This window comes from Capra hircus, assembly GCF_001704415.2.
Source record: "Capra hircus breed San Clemente chromosome X unlocalized genomic scaffold, ASM170441v1, whole genome shotgun sequence".
Taxonomy (NCBI): domain Eukaryota; kingdom Metazoa; phylum Chordata; class Mammalia; order Artiodactyla; family Bovidae; genus Capra; species Capra hircus.
In genome coordinates this window covers 60,761,277-60,782,615 of record NW_017189516.1, presented here as the reverse complement: position 1 = coordinate 60,782,615, position 21,339 = coordinate 60,761,277, and the positions used below count along the sequence as shown (strand labels likewise).

General features: G+C 53.9%; 1 protein-coding gene across 3 annotated transcripts in view; it reads right to left on the bottom strand.

The window, feature by feature from the left end:
* Positions 1 to 10,211, bottom strand: part of SHROOM2 (shroom family member 2) — a 148,118-nt gene extending 137,907 nt beyond the window's left edge. For all 3 annotated transcript variants that reach the window (XM_018043826.1, XM_018043827.1, XM_018043828.1), the window contains exon 1: positions 9,877 to 10,211. In XM_018043826.1, the coding sequence (XP_017899315.1) occupies positions 9,877 to 10,041 (165 nt within the window). In that variant the 5' untranslated portion in view covers positions 10,042 to 10,211. The remainder of the gene's footprint in view (positions 1 to 9,876) is intronic.
* Positions 10,212 to 21,339: the final 11,128 nt, after the last annotated feature.

The following is a 21,339-nucleotide window of genomic DNA, read 5'->3' as shown; positions in this document are numbered from 1 at the left end:
CGTTAATGACATTTTCAAACAAAGAAGGTCTCAAAAGACGCTCCCTCACCCCTGTGTGTCTGAATATAGAAAACGATTTTTCGCAATTTGGGAAGATGTGGAGGATAAATTAATGATAAAGCACTCAGGAAATTAGGCAAAGAAACAAAACCTATCGTTAACCTCAGTGATAATGAAAACTTTGTGCTGGGCAAAAAAAAAAAAAAAATTCAGAGTTTCCACCACCAGGTTCAGCAGTGTTGGCACTGGCATTCAAAAAACCATAGCCAGTGAAAACTGCTAATCTGGTGGTTCTCAAAGTGGGAGATTTTTGTCCCTCTGGCAGGGGACACCTGGCGAGGCTTTTTTGATCATCTCGACTACAGGAGATGGAGACGTCTGTGCGGGCATCTCGTGGGTGATGTCAGAGGTATTACTCACCAGCCCACACTGCACAGGACAGTGCCCACCACAAAGAATTATGTGGCCCCAGAGGTCAACAGTGCTAAGGCTGAAAAAAACCCCTCTTCTGACCAAAATTATGATCGTAGTTATACTGGGAAGTTGAGGGCCCCAAGATATGTGTCTGCGTAGTTGGTGGGAAGGAGGTGCATGAAAAAGAGACCACATCCCAAGTGGGAAGCCGAGAGTCATCCAGAAACGGAACAAACAAAAGCAGCAGCAAGACAGAATGTAAGTAAATGCCCAAAGAAATCAGCTGAAAAGTTTCAACAGCTTCTCTAGAGGAAGAGGAAACGGCAAGTGTGGAGCTGCTGGGTTTAATAACAAGCCCTGAAGAACTATTTGATTATTTAAACTGTGCGAGGGCCATTTTGATAAAAACTAAAAAGAAAACTCAAAAAGATAACACTAACAACTGCGTCCCTTTCCTCCCTTGAAGAAGTAAAAATGTTGCCTTTAGAGCCCTCACTGTTATCTACACTGCCTGGGTTCTCTTTGACCTTCACAATTTGCCTTTGATCTGAAAGTCTTGGTCACTTTAGAAGCTACCCCAACTCTTTCCAATTCATCCAACCAAGGAGGTAGATACTGCCTCCAACTTTATAGCCAGGAGATTTAAAAAAAAAAAAAAAAAGCCCAGATTTTTTTTTTTAACGTGACTGTGCAATTCAGAACATCCTTGTTTTTCAGAACAGTCTAATTTGTTCAAACCTGAAATAAAGTTATTGTTGTTCAGTAAGTCGTGTCCAACTCTTTATGACCCCTTGGACTGTCTGTAGCACGCCAGGCTACCCTGTCCTTCATCAGCTCCCAGAGCTTGCTCAAACTCATGTCCATTGTGTCAATGATGTTATCTGTCTCATCCTCAATCACGCCCTTCTCCTCCTGCCTTCAACCTTTCCCAGCATCAGGGTCTTTTCCAATGAGTCAGCTCTTCGCATCAGGTGGCCAAAGGATTGGAGCTTCAGCTTCAACATCAGTCCTTCCAATGAATATTCAGGGCTGATTTCCTTTAGGATGAACTGGTTGGATCTCCTTGCTGTCCCTGGGACTCTCAAGAGTCTTCTCCAGCACCACAGTTTTAAAGCATCAATTCTTCAGCGATCAAGCCTTCTTTATGGTCCAACTCTTATGTCCATACATGACTACTGGAAAAACCATAACTTTGTACCGATCTTTGATGGCAAAGTGATATCTCTGCCTTTTTTTTAATGAGATTTATTTATTTATTTGGCTGTGCCAGGTCTTAGTCATGGCATGTAGGAGCCAGTTCCCCGACCAGGGATCAAACCCAAGCCCGCTGCATTGGGACTGCAGAGTCTTAGCCACTGGGCCCCCAGGGAAGTCCCTCTGCTTTTTAATACACTGTCTAGGTTTGTCATAGCTTTCCTTCCAAGGAGTAAGCATCTTTTAACTTCATGGCTATAGTCACTGTCCACAGTCATTTGGGAGCCCAAGAAAATAAAATCTGCCACCATTTACACTTTTTCCCCCATCTATTTGCCATGAACTAATGGGATGGTTGCCATGATCTTAGTTTTTTTAATGCTGAGTGTTAAGCCAGCTTTCTCACTCTCCTCTTTCACCTTCATCAAGTGACTCCAATTATTTTTTCAATGATAACCTACTGTGCTTGTACTTAGACAAGTTCCCCCAAAGAGGGGCCTTAACATCCCTACTGGTCAATGCAAGAGGCTCCCAGGTTAACAGGAAAACAATTTTTCCACAAGATACACCCTCCCTCTCTGGGACACTGGCGTGTTTTTTTTAAAAAAGACCAAAAAAGAACCACACAACCCTGAGCACTTTCAAAGTCCTTCGTGTGGGTGGAAGGTTCAGCCTGGGAGAGCTCGGCTTGCAGAAATGTCTCCTCAAAGGATGACCTGACTGCGGTGTGTGAAAAGTAAAAGGTAATGAGAGTGAATAAAAAGTCTGTTCAGCCTTCAAATCCTGAAACAATCTCGTTGGCTGTTTACACTGTGCCCAGTGTACAAGGAGCAAAGCTCCCAAGGGCCCCAAAGAAATCCACAGACCGGGGTTTATTTGCACGCTGACACAAAACAGCTTTGGCAAGAGGACGGCTCCAAAACGCTTTCACCAAATAGAAAAACCAGCCGTCTCCAAGCTGGGAGCCCGGTTTCTTCGGCCGCGAAATAGAAAGGAGAGTGAAGAAATCCCAGCTCCTTAGGACAGGGTGAAAACCACAAATTTTTTTATGAGTCTTTCATTCTCCCTCTCCTTTCTACATTTAGCTCTCGGGCAAAGTCATTTTCTTTTTTCAAAGGGTGAACGTTAGGACATGTTCCAAACTACTCATAACTGGACCAGGAAGGGCAAAATCCTTCCCGGTGGGGAAGTGTGATGCAAACCTCAAGTTAACAGCTTTTCACGCTTAGAAGCCTCTGGGTTTATGGATGAGTCAAGATGAGTTGGGAATTCTGAGGTGGCGGTAGTATGTTAAAGGACCCAACCACCAATGCAGGAGACTTAAGAGATACAGGGTCGATCCTTGGGTCAGGAAGATCCCCTGGCAATGCAAATGGGCAACCCAGTCCAGTATTCTTGCCTGGAGAATCCCACGGACAGAGGAGCCTGGCGGGCTACAGTCCATGGGGCCGTAAAGAGTCGGACATACTGAGTGACTAACACGTAACAAGCTGAGTTAATTTCTAGGAGAGGAAGAACACACACACCCTCCGCACCTCAAAGCTCTAGCACCAGAGCTGGGGATGGGACCGAAGGTTTTTTGCCCAACTTCCCATCCCCACATGGAAAACACATCCTGAGGACCAGGGGTGAGAACTTGCAAGACCCAGAGAGGCAGAGGCTGGCACAGGGGGAGAAAGACACACCTGAAGGCCAGTTGGCAGACAGGCCTACCAACCGCAAAGGTATTTCAGCACGGGGGGTGGGGGGGGGGGCGGGAAACTCACCCCCTTTTTTTTTTTAAACCGCACTGTGAATTTTTACATACAAACATGTCTTTGGAACGCCACTCTTCCTCCGAACAGACACAAACTGCAGCTGGCCTCAAAGTGGCCAGGACCTCACCGTGCCCAGGAGTTGCCCTGGCTACCACAGTACCCGAGCTAGCTAAGGTGGGGGTGTCCAGCCCTTACCCACCCACCTTTTCTGTCTATGGAGCCCTGGGAAAGCGGCTGTGGGATTCTGCTTCAACACAGACATCAAGCAAAATGCAGAGAGGCTGAGATAAATCAACTCCGGGCTTCCCAGGTGGGCTCAGCGGTAAAGAATTTCTCACCTGCCAATGCAGAAGCTGCTAGTTCAATCCCAAGGGTCAGGAAGATCCCCTGGAGGAGGAAATGGCAACCCACTCCAGGATTCTTGCCTGCAGAATCCCACGGACAGAGGAGCCAGGACTTGTGACTAAACCAAAATTCACACTCACTGACATGAATGAATCAGCCATGGGTGTACCTGTGTCCCCCATCCCGAATCCCCCCCTTCCACCTCCCTCCCCATCCCATCCCTCTGGGTTGCCCCAGCGCACAGGCTTTGAGTGCCCTTTTCGAACTTGGACTGGTCAGCTATTTCACATATGCTAATATACATGTTTCAAAAACCACCACAATATAGTAATTAGCATCCAATTAAAATAAATTAATTTTTTTAATGAAAAAATTCACAGCTCACGTCTACAGATGCCCTGTTTTCAAAACCTTCAACGGTCATTGACAAAGAGCTTGGCTCTTGAGGGGGCAAATATGGGGACATCAGTGACAACAGCTTGTCCCAAAGAGGGGTTACCGGGTCACCGATCAGCATGACTCAGCACAACCTATAAAAAACGCAGCCCCTTTCAGACCACAAGGCGACCCGCCAACGGCTCTGAACCTTCACTATCAGGAGGACCTCTGAATTGGGACATCACTCACCTGGCTGTGTGGGCCAATCGCACCCACCCCGACCCCCCAGTGTGTGTCCTGATTCCCCCCATCAGCCTGCCTTCAGCTTGCAAACCGGGAAGGACATTTAAAGACATAGCCTTGCGTCCAGTGAGGGGTTTAAGGGTCTGGAGACCCAGGAGAGGGGTCGCCCTGGCCAGCTCCCTGCCCCTGCACCTCCCCAGGAGGTCCTGGTCCCCAAGAGGCAACCTGAAACTCATCAAGGTCCCAAATGAGCCACCCCTGGGACCGGGGAAGGCCCAGATGACTGTCTTTCTTCTGGGGGTGCTCAAGGAAAGGCTCTGGCATTCCCGGTTGGAGGGGAAAGGGGAAGGAGGGGAATCTAAGACGTGATGAAAAGGAGAAGCAAGGCTTCATTCCTTCCCGAGGTTAACAAACATTCCTGAGGCCGCAGGGGGCCCGCTGACACCCAGCTGGCGGGCTTCGGGCTTCCCAGTGAATCCCCCGGGTGGCCCTTCTGGAATCTGAGCCCCTCCGAAGACATTTCAGAAGTCAGGCCCTCCCCCAACCTCCCCCCACCATCCCGCCGCACCCAAGCCTTCCACTTGCTGAGCAGATGGAGAGAGGACCACCAGCTGCAGCGCTCAACCTACAGACAACGCTCCTGAGAGGGCCCGCATCAGAGCAGAGCCTCGGAGACGTGGATACGTCAAGGTCTCTGGAGTTCCTTAGGGCAGGGATGTTATTTCTGCTGCACACATGCACAAAACAAAAAAACGGCCTTTTGTGTTTTTTTTTCCGGCCCTGGTAAACCTCAAGCTTACAAGTCAGTGTCAAGGTGCTAAACGGTTACAAATCTTGCTGGCTGCATTTCTGGGGGACTGACTCCATGTGGCTCAGCTGGTAAAAAATCCGCCTGCAATGTGGGAGACCCGGGTTCAATCCTTGGGTTGGGAAGATCCCCTGGAGAAGGGAACGGCTAACCCACCCCAGTATTCTGGCCTGGAGAATCCTGTGGACTGTTTAGTCCAGGGGGTCACAAAGACTCAGACACGACTGAGAGACTTTCACTTCACTCACCACGCATGCACTTGAGATTCCAACAATGCCACTTCGGGGGAGTCAGGGTCCCTTTAACCTCGACTCTGACCCAGAGAAAAGGCAGTTACTCGGGGAGCAGCCCCTGCCAAGTGCCCATAAAACACAGCTTCCTGCTCCCATTTCCTTTTTTCCAGCTACAAAAAATGCAGATGAAGCAAGTATTTGTTTGAGTTTTACTATGTAAATAAAGCCTATTATCAGGGCCAGTGCCTAGGAAGAAAACAGGCTTCCCCACCCAGGTAGGCCAGGCCAGGGGCCTCCCAAGCACCTTCAAAAAGAATAAAGCACAGCTTTCCAAGCTAAAATCCTTTCAAAGCAAAAGTGGCGTACAGTTCATCTGCTGCTGCTGCTGCTAAGTTGCTTTAGTCATGTCCGACTCTGTGCGACGCCACAGATGGAAGCCAACCAGGCTCCCCCGTCCCTGGGACTCTCCAGGCAAGAACACTGGAGTGGGTTGCCATTTCCATCTTCAATGTTCTAGCGAGGGCGATTTTGTGCCAGGGGGCACGTGGCAGTACAAGACACTTTCGGTTGTCACACATGGGAGAAGGGATTACATTGCCAGTGGGTACAGGCTAGAGTTGCTGCTAGACACCCTACAATACACAGGAAAGGACCCCCCCCACACACACACCCCACTCAGCAAAAAAGGATCCAGCCCAGAACATCAGAAGTGCCAAGGCTGAAAAGCCCTCATGGTGGCGGTGGCGGTGGTGATGTTAATTTCATTTCTCAGTCGTGTCTGACTCTTTGCGACCCCGTGGACTTTAGCCCCACTAGGCTCCTCTGTCCGTGGAATTCTCCAGGCAAGAATCCTGGAGTGGTCGCCATTTCCTTCTCCAGGGAGACCTTCCCCACCCAGAGATCGAACCCATGTCTCCAACTGGAGAAGCAGCAGAGATATGCAGGGTCAAGATCTGACCCTCAGGGTCCTTCTCAGGATGTGACCTCAGGGCTGTTTCATCTATAAAATGGGCTAATAAAACTCCATCAGGAAATCAGGGACTGAACTGGCCTTGTTCTTGGTATCACCTCCAGCTCGAAGCTGTACACTCCCAGGAGGCTTTCAACCAAGACACTTGTCATGATACATCTTACACGGGATCAGGCTTCTTCCAAGTCAGATTCTGTTAGAAATGAGCTGTAAAATACCCCAGCACTCTAATATGTAAAATTTCAGCGTTTCTTAAATACAAAAAAAAAAAAAACCTATTAGAAGACCCATTATTTAATGAGCCCTAGAGATGTTTCATTAGCTACTGGGAAAGAAAAGATTCAAAGCTTGGATTAATCCAAATTCTGGTGGTGGAACACGTTTCCCCAGTCCCCATCACAACAATCTACTTTCATTTTTTAAGAGATTATAATGGGCACACTTTTCTCCATCCTTTCCTAATAAGTTCAGTTCAGTCGCTCAGTCGTGTCCGACTCTTTGCGACCCCATGAATCACAGCACGCCAGGCCTCCCTGTCCATCACCAACTCCCGGAGTTCACTCAGACTCACGTCCATCGAGTCAGTGATGCCATCCAGCCATCTCATCCTCTGTCGTCCCCTTCTCCTCCTGCCCCCAATCCCTTCCAGCATCAGAGTCTTTTCCAATGAGTCAACTCTTCGCATGAAGTGGCCAAAGTATTGGAGTTTCAGCTTCAGCATCATTCCTTCCAAATTAATCCCAGGGCTGATCTCCTTCAGAATGGACTGGTTGGATCTCCTTGCAGTCCAAGGGACTCTCAAGAGTCTTCTCCAACACCACAGCTCAAAAGCATCAATTCTTTGGCGCTCAGCTTTCTTCACAGTCCAACTCTCGCATCCATACATGACCACTGGAGAAACCTTAGCCTTGACTAGACGGACCTTTGTTGGCAAAGTAATGTCTCTGCTTTTCAATATGCTATCTAGGTTGGTCATAAGTTTCCTTCCAAGGAGTAAGCGTCTTTTAATAAAATGACAGTTAATTACTTTAGTTGTTAACAACCAGCTGTTGGATCATGAGCAAACATCACTGATGACTTAATCCAGGAGAAAATGCAAGCGGGTGAAACACTGCCAATACTACACAATACAACGTGTGGTTAAAAAATACACATGCGCGTGTGACAGCATGCACGTGTGCATGTATATACACAAGTGTGAGTGGAAATTTAGCACGGGCATCCCAAACTGTCCTGAATCCCCTCCATCCTAAGCAAAGAAACCACATTATCTCCAGTCACAGTATAACACCTATAAAAACCAAGCAGCAGTTTAAGGGAGGGACATAGGAGCGTGTCAGGCTAAAATCACAAGCAGCTTTATTTCTGCAAAACCCTGAAGCATGATCTGGAAAGGCAGAGTGCGTACACTGCCACTAGTCTAGCCACACAAAGACACACACACATGAAGAGTGTGTACACTGCTACCAGTCTAGCCACACACAGACACACAAAGTGTGTACACTGCTACCAGTCTAGCCACACACATACACATGCAGATTGTGTACAATGCTACCAGTCTAGCCACAAAGAGAGACACACACACAGTGTGTACACTGCTACCAGTCTAGCCACATAGACACACACACACCCAAGACACACACACAATCCCACACCAGACACACACAGCCCCACACACCCAAACCATAGCAACTACCGGGAGAGCCCATCAGGGGCTAAATCAGGAGCCAACAGCCCCCAGTGGTCTGCACAGGCCCTGGTTTGTGTCCACAGGCTCTACCGCCCGCCTCCTTCGGTTTGTAGAAGGGGGCCCTCTTCCACAGGAAGATGTAACGCCACTAAGAACTCGCCACTAAGAACTTGGTGCTTGGGGTGTTACGACTTGGGGTACAGAGAAAGGGGGAGGTACTCCGTAATCCTTTTCCCCAGCTTCCGGTAAAACAACTGAATTTTTAGGCCAGTTTTCTTACCCAGTGGAAGCCCCCAAAGCAAGACACTACCTTCAACAACGTTGTACCACTTATTCGATCTGCTCTAACGACAGGTCCGAGGAAGACAGCTTGAATTGGATCTGCGTGTCTCCCTTTTTAAAAGAAACACCTGAAGGTCTAAAGGTTTGGGGGATTCACCTGGTATCTTTTTAACCTTTACCATCCAAAATGTCTGGTAAAACGCACTATTTAAAAGGCTCAAGCTACTATGCGGTAAGGCATATGCAGGGAGCACCACACCTGCACAAAGTCTGCCCACTAAGGTGCCTCCCACTTTTCAAAGAATTCAATGCATTAATAGGTTGCACCTGGGTGAAACTTACAACAACAAAGACACTCAACCCCCAGTTCAACAAAAATTCTGTGCAGGTTTCCCCTCAGAGTCTCTAGTTTATGACCATAAAAAAATGAGAGAAAATAAAAAGATTAGTTCGGTCTCTCATTTGTTATCTAGATAACAAAGCCCACACCACTTCCTATATTCAATCCGGTGGGGCAGGTTAGAAATCAGTTCAGTGCTTCCAGCCCCGCTGAAGCAGGAAAGCAGAGAAAAAAACAATAAGTCACCTTCAAACCCTTCTGCGAGCCAAGAATTTTTCTGCATTTTAAAGAGAACTTTGTCCCCAGGAATGGCGCGGCCCAGACCTTCCAAGAGAAACTGACCAAGAGAGAGTTTTAAACAGGGGAAAACCAAACGACTGGTTTGTGTCTGTTTTTACGGGTTTATAAAAGGCTCGGCAGCTCGACAGGCTCGGCAGCTAAGTCTCAATATGGGTTATCTATTTCGAGGCAAAAAAATTAAAAGTTCTAAAGTAAACCCTACACACACACAGTTCAGTCGGTCAGTCGTGTCCGACTCTTTGCGACCCCATGGACACACACACTAGCAACTTATTATCAAATCCCACTTTTATAAAGGACTCTGAAAACTTTCAGTTTGTTTTTTCTTTTTTGCAAGTATCCAGGGGGCCGCGGATCTAGGGCTGGAAGCCAAACATCAGTAAATATTGATGGGCTTTTGGGAATGGAGAAGCTGGCCTGCCGGCAGCTGCTCGCCCACACGTCCTAGAGATAAGGGGTGCGGGTCCAAGGCGGGGTGCAGAAACAAGCACCCGGACAGGCTAACACAGGAGGGGCAGGCTCTGTCCACCCAGCGCACGTGGGAACGTTCCCCCCAGACCACTGGGCTGGCCCACAGGTACAGGCCGCCACTAGCCAGGCCGGGAGTGACAGCGGAGGGCCGGGCCCCTTCCAAGAGGGGGAGGGGAGAGATCTGAAACAGGAGCCATTGAAACTATCCGCGGCGCCGGGAGCCAAAAAGGGCTGGGAAACAAGGCAGGGCGGCCCAGGTGGCGCCCGGACCACACACCTAAGGCGGGTCCCAGCGCCCCACGTTCTCGCGGGGAACCCCGGCAAACGCGTGTCCCGGGGCGAGGCGCCACCCGAAAACCCCCCCCGCCCGGCGCTCCCGACCTCGACGAATCCCCCGCCCCTCGAGGCCACCTCCCGGCTGTCACCGTGCAAGTCCCACGCACCCCCTCACCTTGGTGATGACCAGCGGCTCGCCGTGCTCGCGGCCGCCCTTCAGGGTGAAGCCCCAAGGGGCGCCACCGCTCAGCTGCACCTCCACCAGGCGCCCGCCATCGGCCGCCCGCGCCTCGGCCTCCGCCAGTCGCTCCGGCCGCGCGTGGGGCTCAGCGCCCTCCATGGCGCGGGGCGCAGAGGCGGCGCGGCCGCTCAGGCCTCCGGGGCCGCCTGACCCGCGCCCATACGCTCCGGAGAAGCCCAGCCGGCCGAGGGCGAGGGAGGCTCTCGGCGCCCCGGTCGCCGGCCGCGGGCAAACTTGCGTTGCAACTTGCAAGGAAAGTGCCGGCCGGAGACGGGAGGGAGCACGGAGGACTGGCGGCGCTGCGCACAGGGGAAGGCGGGCCCCGGAGGGGGCGGGCCCGCGGGGAGGGGGCGGGCCGCCGCGGGGAGGGGGCGGGGAGCCGCGGGGCCCGGCGCGCTCTCGGGGCCAGGGGGCGGGGCGCGTGAGACGGCGTTTGGCTCTCGCGGCGCGCGCAGGAAGTGGGACTCTCGTCGTGCTGCGCGCGCCGAGGGGAGAGCTACCCCGTGGGCGCAGGAACCGGTGTCTGGCGCCGCGCGTGCTGGGGGAGGGCTGGTCCGGCGCACTCAGAAATGGGGGAGACTCACGCCGCGGCGCGCGCCCAGAAACTGAGGGCTCGCGCCCCGCCGCGCGCGCAGGAAAGGGGGGTGGTTCTCGCGCCGCGCGCGCCAGGGGGAGGGCCGGCTCCGCGTGCTCAGGAACGAGGGGCTTGCGCCGCGCGTGACCGGAGGCTCCGTGCGTGCAAGATGTGGGGGCTCGCGTCGCGCCGCGTGCGCAGAAAGGGGCGGGGCTAGCGCGCCCCGGGGAGGGCTGAACGCGCGCCCGCAAGAAGGAGTTGCTCGCGCGGCGCGTGGAAGAACCAGGGTACTCCCGTGGCGCCGCGCGCGCAGGAAAGGGGGATGCTCTGCTCACGCCGCCTGTGCAGCAAGAGAGCGGCCTCGCGCCGCGCGCGCACGGGGAAAGGCTGGCCCCACGCGCGCGCAGTTACTGCCGTCTCGCGCCGCGCCGCGCCGTGCGCGAGGGAAAGGGGGAGCTCGCGCCGCGCTCCCGGGCGAGGGCTGGCCCCACGCACGCAAGAACCGGGGAGCTCACGCTGTGCCGCGCGCGCAGGAACGGGGTCGTTCGTGTGCCGCGCGCGCCACGGGGAGGGCTAGCCCCGGGTGCGCAGTAACAGGGGACGTACTCGCGCCGCAAGCGCCGCGGGGAGGGCTGGCCCCGCGCGCTCAGGAACGGGGGGCGTTGCGCCGCGCGTGACGGGAGGCTCCGCGCCCGCAAGAAGTGGGGGCTCGCGTCGCGCCGCGTGCGCAGGAAGGGGCGGGGCTAGCGCCGCGTGCGCCGGGGGGAGGGCTGACCCCGCCCGCGCAGGAACCTGGGGGCACGCGCCGCGGCGTGCGCCCAGGAAGCGGGGTCTCGCGCCGCGCGTGCCGGGGGTGGCTCCGCGCACGCAGGAAGAGGGACTAGCGCCGTCGGTGCCAAGGGGCCCCGCGCGCGCAAGAGGTGGGGCTCGCGCCGCGCCGCGTGGGCAGGAACAGGGGGGCTCGCACCGCGCGCGCCGGGGTAAGGAAAGGCTGGCCCGCGCGCGCAGGAACGAGAGTGCTTGCGCAGGAAAGGGTGTGTGTGTCCAGTCTGGCAAAGTAGTCGTCTCCCCTTTCTTCAAAGGTTTGTTGACTTCAAGCGAAAGTCTTAGCTCTGTAGGAGTGATTTCCCTGTCGGAGAGGGGCCATAGAAACGCAGTATTTTAATGCAAATCACGGCTCAGTCACAGTTTATGAACTGGCAATGGATCAAAATGAAGTCTGTCAGAGACCCACACTGGTCAGACCTGGCAAGAGCGCGGTTTCTGCGGGAGATGGGTAAAGATGCGACAGCACTTTTGAGGGCTCCGGGTTCTAGAGAATTAACCCCTCCCCCCCCCCCCGGGAAGGCCTGCTGACGGGCGAGAGAGCTGACTTCCCGACCCTGAGCTCTCCGCCCCTCACCCCTCCTCCTCGCTGCCAAGCATCTCCCTCGAGAGGCCTCGTGGCGTTCCGCGCTGCCCTCACCGAGCCTGGTGCCTTTTATGCCATCGCGGGGGGTCGGGCGGGGGCCGCGGGGAGGCCCAGGGCACGTGACGCCCCCTCCCCGCGGTCTCGGCGTCCGGCACATGACCCAGGCCGGCCGGCAGACCCGAGCCGCGCGCGTCCCCAGCACGACCCATGGCCTCCCCGCGCCTCGGCACCTTCTGCTGCCCCACGCGGGACGCCGCCACGCAGCTCGCGCTGGGCTTCCAGACGCGAGCTTTCCACGCGCTATGCCTGGGCAGCGGCGCGCTCCGCCTAGCGCTCGGCCTCCTACAGCTGCGGCCCGCGCGCCGGCCCGCGAGTCCCGGGGTCGCCTGGGCCTCGCCGGCGACCTCGGCCGGCGGCCCCGCCTCCGTGCGCATCGTGCGCGCCGCCACCACTTGCGACGTGCTCGGCTGCCTGGGTGAGAGTGCGACCTGCGCGGGCGGGTGGCGACCCATCGGTGTGCGAGTGAGGACGCCCGGCCCGCGTGTGGGGACCCGACTATTAGTGGTTGAGGGCCCGTGCCCCACGGGTGGGGACCCCCTTCCTGGGAGGTGAGGGCGCACGGCCCCCGGGTGGGGACCCCTCCATGCACAGTTGAGGGCGGGCGGCTCGCGAGTAGGGCTCCCTCTGTGGGTGAGGACGTCCGGTCCCCAAGTAGGGACCCGCCTGCGTTTTTTCAGGGCGCGCCTGTGTGCGCGGTTGAGAGCCCGTGGGGCTTCGTAAGAGGTTGATGGGTTGCGGCTCGCGAGTGGCGTCCCCTTCGTGGTAGTTGTCGGCGCACGGCCCGTCGGTGGTGGGGACCACTGCGTGCGCGGTCGAGGACGCGTGACTCAACGGTGGGGACCCCTCCGTGTGAGGGTGAGGATGCCTGGCCCGCGAGTAGGGAGCCGTCTGTGCGTTTTGCAGGGCGCCCATACCTCGGTGGAGACCTTGCCGTGGCGGTTGAGGGCTCAAGGCCCGCGTGTGGGGATTCCTTCTTACGCGGTTGAGGTGGCACGGCTCGTGAGTAGGGAGCCCTTAGTGGGAGTTGAGGGCGCGCGGCCCACGTGTGGGGACACTACCTTGTGCGGGTGAGGCCGCCTGGCCTGCGAGTAGGGACCGGTCTGTGCGTTTTCTAGGGCGTGCGCACCACCGCTGCGGACCACTCCGTGCCCAGTTGAGGGCTCGGTGCCCGCGAGTGGGGACCCATCTATGCGTTTTCAGGACGCGGGTAACGCCGTGGGGACCCCTCCCTGTGTGAGCCGCAGGTCGGGACCCCTCTGTGCCCAGTTGAGGGCCCGCTGCCCACGAGTGGGGACCCCTCCTTGAGTGTTTAAGGGCGCACGACCCGCGGGTGCAGACCCCTCAGTGCGTGGTGGACGCACGGCCCGCGCGGCTGGGGACACCTCAGTGCGCGGTTGAAGGTGCACGACCCACGGGTAGGGTCCTCTCCGTGTGTAGATTAGGACGCCAGACCCACCAGTAGGGACCCATCTGCATTTTTCAGGGATCGAATCCCGCGGGTCGGGACGCCTCCGTGCCCAGTTGAGGGCATGCTGCCCGCGAGTGGGAATCCCTCCGTGCGCGGTTGAGGGCCCATGGCCGACCAGTGGGGACGCCCTTCATGGGCATGGAGGGCGCACAGCCTTGTGGCGAGGACAACTTCGTGCGCGGTTGAGGGCGCAGAGCCCACGGGTGGGGAATCCGTGGTGTGCAGTTGAGGGTGCGCGTACAGCCTTGAGGACCCATTCGTGCGTGGTTGATGGTGCGTGGCCCCGCAAATTGGGATCCCTCTGTGTGTGCTTGAGGGCGCGCGGCCTGCGAGTGGGAACCACTGCGTGAGCGGTTGAGGGTGCACAGCCTTGTGGTGGGGACCACTGCGTGCGCGGTGGAAGGCACACGCCCGCGGGTGAGAAGCCCTCCGTGTGTGCTTAAGGGCGCACTGCACGGGCATGGGGACGCCTCTGTGCGCGGTTAAGGGCACACGGCACGCAGGTGCAGACCCTCAGCGTGCGGTTGAGGGCGCACAGCCCAGTGGTGGGGACCACTGTGTGCGCAGTTAAGGGCGCACGACACGTGGGTGGGGACCCCTGTGTGTGCCGGTGAGGATGCCAGGCCCGCGAGTTGGGACTCATCTGTGTGTTTTCCTGGGCGTGCGCAGCACGGGTCGGGACCCCTGTATGCCCAGTTGAGGCCTGCGGCCGGCGAGTGGGGACCTCTCCTTACGCGGTTGAGAGCACACGGCCCGCGGATGGGAACCCCTCCATGCCCAGTTGAGGGCGCGGGGCCCGCGAGTGGGGACCCCCTTCTTGGGAGTTGAGGGAACACGGCCCTCAACTGGGGAACTCTTCGTGTGCAGGGAAGGACACCCGTCCCGGGGGGGGGGGGCGGGGGACCCGCCTGGGAAAGAAGGTGGGGGCTCGTGCCACGCCGTGCCACGCCCCCAGGAAGCGGGGGGCTCGCGCTGCGAGTGCCGGGCAAGGGCTGACCCCGTCGGCACAGGAACCCGCAAGAACCCAGGGCCTCGTGCCGCGCCTTGTGAGCCGGAAGTGGGGGGGGGGTCTTCTGCCGCGCACGCAAGAAGTGGGGGCTCGCTCCACGCGTGCCGGGGGCCTCATGAGCGCAGGAAGGGGGGCTCGCTCCATGCTGCGTGCGCTGGGGTCGGGGGCTCGCGCCGCGCGTGCACGGGTAAGGGCTGACCCCGTGCGTGCAGAAAGTGAGAACTCGCACCACGCATCCCGAGGGGGCCCCGCGCCCGCAATAAGTGGAGGCTCTCTCCATGTACCCAGGAAGCAGGGGCTCGCGCCACGCGTGCCAGAGTTCCCCGCGTGCAAAGGAAGGGGGACTCGCACCGCGGCTGGCGGGTACCTGGGCACGCAAGAAGGGAGGGCTCGTGCCGCGCCACGTGGGCAGGAGCGGGGGGGGGGGGGTCGCCCCGCGCGTGCTGGGGGGAGGGCTGACCCCGCGCATACAGGAACCCGGGTGCTCGCGCTGTGGGCCCCCACGCGCGCAAGAAGGGGCGGCTCCCACCACGCATCCAGGAAGGGGGGCACGTGCCGCATGTGCCAGGGGTGCCAAGCGTGCAAGAAGTGAGGGCTCGCACTGCGCATCCCGGGGGACCCGGCACGCACAGGAAAAGGAGGCAAAGAGGCGCTGGCCCCGCGGGCGCAGAAAGTGGGGGCTGGGGCCGCGCGTGCGGGGGAGGGTGCCCGCACCATCTGGAAATGGGAGTCTCGTGGCGGGGGGGTGCCGCGCACACAGGAAAGGGGGTCGCGCACTGCGCGCGATGGGGGAAGAGCTGATCCCGCGCTTTGGGGGTTGGCAGGAGAGGCCACGGACCCTAGGTTTCATCCTTAGTTGGGAAAGATCCCCTGGAGGAGGACATGGCAACCCGCTCCAGTATTCTTGCCTGGAGAATCCCTTGGACAGAGGAGCCTGTGGGCTACAATCCATGGGGTCGCAAAGAGTTGGACACGCTGTGCGACTGAGCACATGATCAACCAAAAGATGAAAGACCATATAAATGCACCTACAGTTTTTGGATGTGCCTTGTCCCAACACCAGGCTCCCTTGTGACTCAGCTGGTAAAGAATTGTGCAATGGGGGAGACCTGCCTTCGATCCGTGGGTTGGGAAGATGCCCTGGAGAAGGGAAAGGCTCCAGTATTCTGGCCTGGAGAATCCAATGGACTCTACAGTCCATGGGGCCACAAAGAGTTCAGCAGGACTGAGCGACTTTCACAACACAGTGCTGCTCCCCTCACCCTCCCACTCGTCAACCCCAGCCTGAAAGCTGGAGTTGACTAAAAAAATCTCAGTTTAAACCTTAGATCTTACCTAGGACTGAAATTCAGACTACTCGGTCCACTAAAGCATGAAATCCATGTCTCCATAAATCACAGCAGCAGTGGTCTATCACATTTTCCATTCACTGTGTAATCATTGTCTGATCACCCATCTGCGGCTCAGAGGGGTTGTACTGTCATTCCTTGAATTCAGGTGTAATTTTACCTACATCCTCACTAAACATCATGCTGCTGAGCTTTTTTTTTTAATCTTCACATAAGGCATCCCTTCCAGCTTCACTCACTCAGTTCAATCATTCAGTCGTGTGTGTCTCTTTGCAACCCTATGGACTGCAGCACGCCAGGCCTCCCTGTCCATCACCAACTCCTGGAGTTTGCTCAAACTCATGTCTATTGAGTCAGTGATGCCACCCAACCATCTCATCCTCTGTCGTCCCCTTCTCCACCTGCCCTCAATCTTTCCCAGCATCAGGGTCTTTTCAAATGAGTCAGTTCTTCGCATCAGGTGGCCAAAGTATTAGAGCTTCAGCTTCAGCATCGGTCCTTCCAGTGGACATTCAGGACTGATTTACTTTAGGATGGACTGGTTGGATCTCCTTGCAGTCCAAGGGACTCTCAAGAGTTCTCCAATACCACAGTTCAAAAGCATCAATTCTGCACTCAACTCTTTTCCAACTCTCTCATCCATTCATGACTACTGGGAAAACCATAGCTTTGACTAGATAGACCTTTGTCTGCAAAGTAATCTCTCTGCTTTTAATATGCTGTCTAGGTTGGTCATAGCTTTTCTTCCAAGGAGCTTTTAATTTCATGGCTGCAGTCACCATCTGCAGTGATTTTGGAGCCCAAGAAAATAAAGTCTGTCACTGTTTCCATTGTTTCCCCAGCTATTTGCCACAAAGTGATGGGACTGGTTGCTATGATCTTCATTTTTCAAATGTTCAGTTTTAAGTCAGCTTTTTCACTGTACTATTTCACTTTCATCAAGAGGTGCTTTAGTTCCTCTTTGCTTTCTGCTTAGCATCAGTTGAATATTTATAAAGCCACAGTCTATATTGACATTAATAAACATGCTGCAAGAGACAGCACCAAGCCTGCCATCAGATAGGTGCCCTTCTCTCAGCCCCTCATAAATCTTTCAACATTCCTGGGATTACACATTGAGCCCATCTGTCTGTGGTCCCGTCACACCGAGGCTTCTGTTTCACATTTCACATCATGACAAGACTGTCAATCATCCATGGTGTGAATTACCTCTGTCTTGTGAATGAAAGGCATAGCCAAAATGTACCAACCTTGCACCCCTTTGGGAAGCATTCAGTATGACACTGAGCCCATGTGGACTTCTGCTGCTTTCTTTTCTAATAACTAACAACTGAGGCAGAATTTCCCAGAATGTAGTATGTTTGTCAGCATCTAGCTTTTCACAACAGGGGGCCGAGTACTGGAGCTTCAGCTTAAGCATCAGTCCTTAAGCAAAAGTCCTGAATATTCAGGACTGATTTCCTTTAGGATGGACTGGTTGGATCTCCTTGCAGTCCAGGGGACTTTCAAGATTCTTGTCTAACACCACAGTTTGAAAGCATCACCTGATGTGAAGAGCTGACTCATTGGAAAAGACCTTGATGCTGGGAAAGATTGAGGGCAGGAGAAGAAGGGGACGACAGAGGATGAGATGGTTGGATGGCATCAGTGACTCCATGGACATGAGTTTGAGCAAGCTCCTGGAGTTGGTGATGGAAAGGGAAGCCTGGCATGCTGCAATCCCTGGGGTCACATGACTTAGTGACCGAACAACAGGAATGTCAATTTTGTTCTACAAAGAACAAAAGGCAGAGCACATTTATTCTGTGGATTTTCTCAATTTTTGGACATTCATCTTCATTGCTTAGGACTTGAGACTGAGCGTGTATCCTTTTGGACCCTCTGAGCATCCAAACCTAGACATTTGATAGTCTCAGGAATGTGTGTTCCACCTTGTCAAGTCTAAGGTTTATTTCCTTTGATAGAGCAGAGATAAATGAAATGAAAGTGATCCTGCTTTCACTTATCAACAAGCAGAGCATCGATCAACAAGGCGAATTGGACCAACTTTTAGAAATTTATGTCTGTATGTGTTTGTCCCCCAATTGTGTCTGCTTCTTTGCCACTCCATGGACTGTAGCCCACCAGGCTCCTCTGCCATGGATTCCCCAGGCAAGAATACTGAAGTGGATTGCCATTCCCTTCTCCAGGGGATCTTTCCAACCCAGGGATTGAACCTGGGTCTCCCACATTGCAGGCATATTCTTTACTGTTTGAGCCACCAGGGAAGAGATTCAATCAGTAGCTAATCCTCTTCATGAAATAGAGGACAGATTGTTTAATTTTTTATTCTAACAGATGTATAACTATAAAATGTAATAAAGGATGGAATTCCAGAATTTTCCTTGTACATTTCAAATTATAGCGTAAAGTACCTTTTAGTTTGTAAGCTCAAGCATACTGAAACACCTTTTACACAGGGCCAGCAGGAAGCCATGTGGCAGAGGGTGACTAAGCCTGTGGGTCGTGGGTCGTAACTGCTGAGCCTGAGGGCCCTAGAGCTCCTGCACCAAAAACATGGCACCCTACAGCTCTCCTGGCTGGTCCCCACTTGCTGCAACTCAAGAAAGCCCAAGAGCAGTAACGGAGACACCAGCACAACCAAAAACTATAAATCAATAAATTTTAAAACTATTATATCTGCTAAGGGCCAAGTTTCATGCTGGCAACTAGAAGAGACTATATACTTGATTGGGCTTCCCTAGTGGCTGAGTAAAGAATCCACTGCCATGTGGGAGAGCTGGGTTCCATCCCTGCGTCGAGAGGATCTCCTGGTGGAGGCCATGGCGATGCACTCCAGTATTCTGGCCTGGAGAAGCCCCATGAACGAGGAGGCTGGTGGGCTACAGTCCATGGGTTACATAGAGTGGGACATGACTGAGCAATTACCAGCAGCCCTGGAGAGGACATCTCAGATGTTAACACCCATCTGTCCTGTCTCTTGGGAGCCCTTGCCTTGCTCTAAAATCTACTGGAGAAAGAGCCAGAGGCTGAGTCCTCATCTACAGAAGTGAATTCTCCTCTGACCTCTCTGGCTGTTGGAAGAAAACTTTTCTTTGGGGCTGTCAAACTCAGAATGGATGGCTTCAGAGAGACGCTCCTGTGTTGAGAGTCTTGGCTGTAAATCTTCTTTGGAAAGGCTCACAGAGGTGGTCAGATCCATTGACGACAATTTCTTCTTGAGCCACAGCTCAAAGTCTGCACTTCGGTTCAGATCAGTTCGGTTCAGTCACTTAGTAGTGTCCGACTATGTGTGACCCCATGGACAGCAGCACGCCAGGCCTCCCTGTCCATCACCAACTCCCGGAGTTTACCCAAACTCATGTCCATTGAGTCGGTGACACCATCCAACCATCTCATTCTCTGTCTTCCCCTTCTCCTCCTGCCCTCAATCTTTCCCAGCATCAGGGTCTTTTCAAATGAGTCAGCTCTTCGCATCAGGTGGCCAAAGTATTGGCGGTTGAGCTTCATCATCAGGCCTTCCAATCAACAATCAGGACTGATCCCCTTTAGGATGGACTGGTTGGATCTCCTTGCAGTCCAAGGGACTCTCAAGAGTCTTCTCCAACACCACAGTTCAAAAGCATCAATTCTTTGGCACTGACCTTTCTTTATAGTCCAACTCTCACATCCATACATGACCACTGGAAAAACCATAGCCTTGATGAGACAGACTTTGTTGGCAAAGTAATGTCTCTGCTTTTGAATATGCTATCTAGGTTGGTCATAACTTTCCTTCCAAGGAGTAAGCTTCTTTTAATTTCATGGCTGCAGTTACCATCTGCAGTGATTTTGGAGCCCAAAAGAATAAAGTCAGCTACTGTTTCCACTGTTTGCCCATCTATTTCCCATGAAGTGATGGGACCAGATGCCATGATCTTAGTTTTCTGAATGTTGAGCTTTAAGCCGACTTTTTCCCTCTCCTCTTTCACTTTCATTAGGGAACCCTAATCCTGCAGTAAAAAGTGTCATCATTCCTAAAAACCCTTCACATCTGCTATGTGTTGCTGTGTGCTTAGTCACTCAGTCATGTCTGACTCTTGGCAACCCCATGGACTGTAGCCTGCCAGGCTCCTCTGTCCGTGGGATTCTCCAGGCCAGAATACTGGAGTGGGTTGCCATTTCCTCCTCCAGGGGATCCTCCTGGACCAGGAATTAAACCCAAGTCTCCTGCATTGGCAGCTGGATTCTTTACCACTGAGCCACCAGGGAAGCTCATCTCTGCAACCTCATCACTGGACTGACATCCATGCGATGCAAGGATAGGATGACATTGAAAGGCAGGATTTTTATGGATAGACCAGGGGGTTGGGGATCTTGGGGGCATCTGTATAATTCCACGCCCTGCAGTTATGGAAAAAAACATCAGATCTTCTCCCGCAGATAAAACTGTAAAAAGACTGAGAAAAGTGATTTGTCTATGACTTACGCAATGCCAATTCGGTTTTAAAGGTCATCTTTTTACCTTCACCCCCAAAGACTTAATTAAGCTGCAGATACCTCTAATGAGAGAGTTTGCTCCTGAATGAGAAATGACAAGCGTGGAATAACCGTGTTCCTCAGTTCAGTTTTGTTTTTTTTTTTTAATTATGTCACGGGCCCCTTTGCTTTAGGCTCTGTATAGTTAAGTCAGGCATTCAGGGCAACAGAGAGAATGCCTGTACGCGCCCCTCAAATTCATATGTGGGGTCCTGACCCACGTGAAATAGAATGAAGGGGTGGAGTCTCTAGGAGGTGATCAGGTCATGAGCCTCATGAATGGGAATCAGTTCAGTTCAGTCGCTCAGTCGTGTCCAACTCTTTGCGACCCCATGAATTGCAGCATGCCAGGCCTCCCTGTCCATCACCAACTCCCGGAGTTCACCCAAACTTATGTCCATCGAGTCGGTGATGCCATTCAGCCATCTCATCCTCTGTTTTCCCCTTCTCCTCCTTCCCCCAATCCCTCCCAGCATCAGAGTCTTTTCCAATGAGTCAACTCTTCGCATGAGGTAGCCAAAGTATTGGAGTTTCAGCTTTAGCATCAGTCCTTCCAAAGAACACCCAGGAGTGATCTCCTTTAGAATGGACTGGTTGGATCTCCTTGCAGTCCAAGGGACTCTCAAGAGTCTTCTCCAACACCACAGTTAAAAAGCATCAATCCTTCGGTGCTCAGCTTTCTTTACAGTCCAACTCTCACATCCATACATGACCACTGGAAAAACCATAGCCTTGACTAGATGGACCTTTGTTGGCAAAGTAATGTCTCTGCTTTTGAATATGCTATCTAGGTTGGTCATAACTTTCCTTCCAAAGAGTAAGCATCTTTTAATTTCATGGCTGCAATCACCATCTGCAGTGATTTTGGAGCCCAAAAAATAAAGTCTGACACTGTTTCCACTGTTTCCCCATCTATTTCCCATGAAGTGATGGGACCAGATGCCATGATCTTAGTTTTCTGAATGTTGAGCTTTAAGCCAACTTTTTCACTCTCCTCTTCCACTTTCA